General features: G+C 54.1%; 1 protein-coding gene across 1 annotated transcript; it reads right to left on the bottom strand.

The window, feature by feature from the left end:
- Positions 1-214: 214 nt before the first annotated feature.
- LOC115613141 (BTB/POZ domain-containing protein KCTD12-like) lies at positions 215-3,805 on the bottom strand. Its single transcript, XM_030498261.1, has 2 exons — positions 3,677-3,805; positions 215-2,181 (listed from the first exon to the last, which is right to left on the bottom strand). The coding sequence occupies exon 2, from the start codon at positions 2,155-2,157 to the stop codon at positions 1,267-1,269; it is 891 nt and encodes a 296-aa protein (XP_030354121.1). The 5' UTR covers positions 2,158-2,181; positions 3,677-3,805; the 3' UTR covers positions 215-1,266.
- Positions 3,806-6,466: the final 2,661 nt, after the last annotated feature.

Genomic DNA, 6,466 nt, shown 5'->3' with positions numbered 1-6,466 from the left:
ACTACTGCTCTAGTGTGAGGTGTCCCTGCCCATGGCAGAGGGTTGGAACTACATGATCTTAAGGTCTTTTCTAACCCAAACCATTCTATGATTCTATGAAATCACACTCCTCCTGCCCACGTGCTGTTGTCCTGCTGGAGCAACACCCTGGGTGCACACAGCACAGCACCAGCACTGCTGACTTTGCTCCTTGGCACACAAAGACGGAGGTGAGTCGGTTTTGTTCCTTTATTACCCATTGCCCAGGCATGTGAAGAAGCAGCAGCAGCCAGCCCCTGGCCCAGAAGCAGGCCGTGGAGAGCTGTGATTGAAGAGACCTTGAAGAGTTTGCCCAAAAGGCAAAGACTTTCATGTTGGGCAAAGATTCCCTTTAATCTGTGAAGTTGTGGCTGCTGCTCACCGGAGCAATCCAGCCCCATCCCTCACATCTCTATTGTATTCCACAGGAAAGATGAAAGGACTTTTTTCTGACAGACCATTCAATGTATAAGCATTTTACACCCTACAGCATGTAAAGCCCTCCCCGTTCCCCCCCACCTCCCTCCACATATGCACGAACAGAGCATCTGTCTATCCACCCTCTACCACCCAAACCCCCCCCCCCCCCCAAGGCACCCCAGAGCAGCAGCAATTCTCCAAATCCCAACTGCAAACACAGGGTGCATCTTTATCTAACCTTCCCCAGCACTGACAGTCTAAACACTAAGCTGCTTACATGGGCTAATGGCAATATATCCATGCTGCGAGGCTGCATCTTTCCATCCACCCCACTCCCGCCCATCCTCCCCGCTGCTTCCCACCTTTTTCCATGTCCTAAACCCAACACTTTCTCCCTTGAACCCCTTGGCAGATCAAATACAGCGTAAGCAGCATGTTCCCGGCGCACAGGGCACGAGAGCCAAGTTCAGTGTCCAACACGGACAAGCTCATCCAGCTGCAGGAATCCCAGCCCAGAGCAGAGTCTGGAGTATCCCCCCCCTCCCACCCAAAACAAGTACATGACAGTGTCCAAGTCCACACATCCAGGGAGGGTTGGGAGCTACAGGCAGCTACTGCAGAAGTCGGAGAGAGGGAAGAAGGTTGGTGGTCAACGGCTACTACAAGGGAGAGCTGAACAGGTTCAACGTAGAGGAAGGAAGAGGGGAAAAACCCAAGAACCAACTCAAAAGGACGCTGGGATTCAGGGTTGCATGTCTACCTTCTAGGCAACAGGAGAGGAAAGGGAGAGTTGGTGTTTGGTGTGTGTGGGGTTGGGTTTTTTTGGTGTCACTCACGATAGAAAACATATTCGGTGTAAGAGGTCCAGATCCTGTCATCTGTCTGGTCATGGGCGAAGGCACAGGTGCCTGTGGAGTTGCAAGCCACCATGTGGAAGCCAGCATCGGCCAGTTTATCAAAGGCTTGCTCCAGGAAGGTGAATTTGAGGTAGTACCTGGAGGTGTACCTCTCTGGGGGCCTGTCCGGGTCCCTGCTCTCATTCAAGGTATCCCCAAAGACCTCTTTGGCCAGCGAGGTCTTGCCGCAGACCATGATCCGAGCCACCCTGCGGAACTTGGCATCCGTCTGGCTGTCCCTGCCCAGGGTGTAGGAGCCCCTGTAGCCGATGGTGATGAATCCTGCCCTGCGGACGTCGGTGCTGGCAGCACCCGCACCGGTGGTGACAGCACCCCCGGGGCCACCAGCCACGGCGCTGGGGAGCGTGGCGCTGGCAGAGGTCAGGGTGCGGGTGGCATCCGCGCTGGGGGAGAGCTCCTCGGGGTCGCTTTGGCATGGGTCATCTCCCAGCGAGTTCTGCTTGCTGAGCTTGGGGGCCAGCATCTTCACAAGCTCCGGCAGCATGAAGTACTCGGCCTCTCGCTGCAGGCGGCTCCTCTCTGGGAAGTGGTCGGGCAGCACCAGCTGCTGGTCCCTCATGTAATCCAAGATGTAGCGGAAGAGGAACCCATCCCGATCCACAAAGAACCGTCCCTTGCTGTCCCGGGCCAGGGAGCGGATGTTCTTCTGGGTGAACATCTCCCAGAGGAGCGAGCCGGGCACGCTGACCAGAGTGGGGTGGCGAGTGATATACACTTGTCCACCCACATTGAGTTCAATGATCTCAGGGAAGGGGAAGTCCTCGCTGGGTTTGGCACAGCCCGTGTTGTCTGCCAGGGCCATAGTGAGCTACCGCTGCCTCCCCACCTGCAACAGAAAGCAGCAAGGTGTTAAGCCTGCCAGCAAGCACAGCCCGTTTTCCCACTGATCCCCAGCCAAGCACTTTATTTGGATCAGCAAGCAGTGCAGGATCAGGCCCCTGCCTCTCCAGGGGTCTGGAAGTCAGCTCTCCTCCCCAGTCCCTTGCTCTTGGAATAGGCAGCAATACCTAACATTGCCTTTTTTTGCACGGCACAAGAAGGGAAGAGCATTGCCTGTGGTCCCACCAGTCAGCTCCTGGGGCTCAACACCTTTGATGTGGAAGGCACAATGACGCTGTACTGATGTTAACAGGAAAGCCAGGGCTGTCACACCCCAGCTCTGAGTGGTGACCTGCCTGGCCCAGCATCCTGCTGAGCGTGCCAAGGGAGGACCGCATTACAGCACGGTGTCTCCTGCCAAGCTGGTGAGCTTGGAGGGGACTTTGTGGTCCATGCAAGGAGCACACACAGGTCTGCCAGACAAGCCACACTAGATGATAGCGCTATAAAGGACAGACTGATGGTGCCTTTTGGCACTCCTGCTCCATCCTGGCTCCTGGAAAGTACTCAATAGAGACTTAAAGCCAAGTGGAGAGCAGGTGAGAGGTGGCAGAACATCTCCAAGGGGCTGGGACCAAGACAAACACTGGTACAGCTTGGGCCAGATGCCGTATTTATACATTCCTAAAGGCAGGCTCATTCTTAACCATTTCTTGACAGTGCAAATCAGTGCTTACATAAACCTGGCTCATCAGATGGACTCCGGATCCAGCCTGGCCAAGCCATGCTCTGTGCAGGGATATGGAAGACAGTGGAGAGAAGGGGTTCCCAACTGCCTGGCAGGGTTGGCCTCAAGCTCTTCCCACTGTAGGATGTTAGAGCAGCCCTGGGAGTGCTGTGAAGTTGGTAGCAGCTGCCTGCACCCCCCGGAACTGGTCCCACAGCCATGAAACACTAAGCCTTGCCCCATCCTTGCGTCCTGTGCAGCTTCAGAGGAGCCACACAAAAGGATCCTAATGCGAATTTCAGAGAGACTAAAGGGCATAGATGAAACTCTGTGGGCACTTTTGGGTGTGGGGGGGAGAGCTGAGGCTGCATTTCATGGCCAAACGCTGCCTCCCGGCTCATGGGGATACTCAGGACGAACCCAGTTTAAGCAAGGAGTGACTTGGACAAGCCAAGGAAGAGACTGCAAAGAGAACCAGCGCGCTCCCAGCTTCCCAAATCCTCTCCCGCAGCGGCTTTTAGTCCCTTTTCCCGGTGCTCCCCGTTACAGCACACCAGGCAGGAGCCCGCCTGTGCCGGGAGCGCGTCTGACAGAGCCGGGTCCCTTTGTCACGGCTGCGGCCGGGATCCGAGTCTGCTGGGGGGGACACGCACACAGGGGACCCCCCCTCCGCCTGCCGCGGGCTGCGATCGCTGCCGGGACCGGGGACCCCCGGTCAGCGCCGAGCCGTCCGAGGGACCCTGCTCCGCGTCCTGCCCCATCCCGCTCCGCTCACCTCCGCAGGGCAGGGCGGCCCGGGCCGTGCCGAGCCGAGCCGGTGCGGTCTGATCCGGGCCGTGCCGAGCCGAGCCGGTCCGATCGGTTCAGATCCGCTCCGCGCCGCCGCTCCGCTCCGCTCTGCCCGCCCGGCCCTGGCGCTGCCGTTTTATGTCCGGGCAGCCGCCGAGCGCCCTCCCTCGCCGGCCCCGGGCCCGCCCCGCCTCCGCGCCCACCCCCCCCCGCAGCCGCCTCGGTCTCCCCCCCCCCCCCCCCCATCCCCGCATCACCCCGCATCTTGGAGCTCCGTGCTCGGGGCTGGGGATGCCGGCTGGGCTCGTCTCCATCCGTTCACCCATCTATCCATCCATCCATCTATCCATCCATCCACCCACCCATTTATCCATTCATCCATCCCCCAGCAAGGTAGGATTTGCTCTGAATGCCATTTCCCTGCTGGGAAAAAGCCCCACAGCATCCCATCCCCAGCAGCAGGTCCCGGGGTACCTGCCCTGCACCGTCAGACCCGGCTGGCATTTCTCTTGTTGTTTCAAAGGCCAGTTTTCTGTAAAGACAGGAAAAGACAATGCCTTCAATTAACATCCTAATATTTGCCCATTTCCTAAAAGTCTGGTGAAGGCAGCCTAAAATCCAGCTTCTGTGACAGTGAAGCTGGCCTGAGTTTGTTTATGAGCTTATTTACGTATACCTGTCAGATCTTGCAAGGGCAGAAGATAGAATTTCTGCTCCACCTGAAGACCAGATCCCACACCGAGTCTGGGAACTGAGATTCAAGGAATTCAACCCAAATTCAAGTTTGGGTTTCTCATTGCTGGCTTCTTGCATCCCAGCAGCACCATTGCACAGATGTGTGATATGGTCGCCAGAAGTACACTTAGAGATGGGATATCTCATTGAATAAATAGATGGGATGGTTCTTCATCTCTGAATAATCAAGCTGGGATTCTCTTCCCTGCGTCTGTCAGTAGTTTGGAAGAATAAATCCATAGGTATAGAATAAATTATAGCTCCCAAAAAATCACACCTTAGTGAAGGTGTCTGGAATTCAGTAGCATCCTGTGAATTCAGGGTCTGTGATTATCAGTGGTGTGGAATCAGGCCTCAAGGCTCACTTTTCACACATCAAACCAGGAACTTTCCCATGTACATATTTTGTGGAATATATTTATGGGGGGAAATAAAAAATGGGAGAAAGCGCTTTGAGATTATAGAAATTAACAACAAAAAATGCCCCAAATTACAAAAATGTAGGGGAGAAAAAAGGAAGGGGAAATAGGAAACGTTTTTAACATCATAACTTTCTTTACCTCAAGATTTTGTTTCACCTGCAAGTGCTATAAATGAGGAGAAAAAGAAGTTGAAAACTTGGAAAGCCAAATTCCTCCTTCAGCCCATCTTCCCTCTGGCCCATCCTGGCCCAGGTTGCAGAGAAGCAAAGGACACAGGAAAAACCTCTCTGTACCAATTTCTCTGCTTCTCCCTGGCCAAAATCCTGGTGTCTGACTTACAGAACCTTATCTGATGCCAGCACAGGCAGACGTGGAATAAGGAGCCCTGTTAAAAAGGCTTTTGGACATGAGCAAGTGTGAGCAGGCAGATGCAAATAAGAGGCAGGCTGCGTGCAGGCAGTTGTACTTGGCATTAAAACCTCTACTGCAGGCTCTAGCTCCCTAAAGCACACCCGCATGCCTATGGAAGGGGTTGTCTACTCAATGTGGGACTCAGCAAGGATAGAGAGTGGTGGGGTTTGTTTGCAGGAGCCCCCATGACTTGTGTTTCCCTCCCAGCACTGGTGCAATAAGGGAAGGGAAAGCTGGAGGGGGTCAGTCTGGTGAATATATTACCTTTAATTTCTAGAAGTACATTAAGTTCCTTCTCTGTCCAGTCCACTGCTTTCACCAAGTCCATCAGAAAGGAATCTCTTTGAGATCTTACAGTGCTCCATCCAACTCAGCTGAAACTGCCCAAGGAATTCAAACTATCTGTGGGAGGGCAGAGCAGAGGCACACGCTGTCTCGCACACAGCACATGCAATCGCATTCATCTTGTTTCCTTAGGAAACGAGCCTAAAAATAACCTGAGCTTGATAATGCCTTTGGAAGGCTACAAAAGCAAGGCGTTAGTTGGAGGCATCCCACAGAAAATGCTGTGCCTGTTGCCCTTGTGAAGGTGGCATCACCGCATGAAGCGGGAGCTGTGAGGCTGGAGGGATGGGGACCATATTTTAAGGTCAGTGTAGGGATGAGGACCTTATTTTGGGGTCAGAAGAGGGATGGGTACCTTATTTTGGGGTCAAATGGAGGCTGTGTGCCATTATGCAGAGATGGGAGCACAGCACAAGGATGTGCAGGGAGGATGCTGGTGCTGAGGTTTTGGGAAGCTGTGGAGAAAACATGGTTTGCCTCAGCTACTCAATACAGGGCTCCAGGCATGCAGCAAATACATCAGTGTGGGTATTTACCCTGTGTCTGTGCCACTACATCCTGGAAGAGCAAGTTCAGTCGCTCTCCTCTGGCCTCCCTTTGGACTGGAGTGATGGATGTTAGATGGCACTTGCCTCTCCGGTTGGTTGAAGATGGATGAGACTCATTCCTCCTGCAAATTCCTGTCCACCATCATCTGAGCATCACTCCTCCCTTCCCCAGACCTTCCCATCCAAGTAAAAATGCACTGTGCTGCTTTAGTGCTTTGTCCTCCGCATTACCAAGACTGACATCAGTGCAAATACCTTCATGAGCTGCGATGGAAAACATCCAGGCTACTGCTGATGTGTCTTGAGGCAACTTGA

The sequence above is a fragment of the Strigops habroptila genome, chromosome 9 (genome assembly GCF_004027225.2).
Source record: "Strigops habroptila isolate Jane chromosome 9, bStrHab1.2.pri, whole genome shotgun sequence".
NCBI lineage: Eukaryota > Metazoa > Chordata > Aves > Psittaciformes > Psittacidae > Strigops > Strigops habroptila.
This window is presented reverse-complemented; position numbering and strand designations above follow the sequence as displayed.

Excerpts from the sequence above, each read along its gene's own strand:
- LOC115613141 (XM_030498261.1), bottom strand. The coding sequence starts at position 2,157 with ATGGCCCTGGCAGACAACACGGGCTGTGCCAAACCCAGCGAGGACTTC.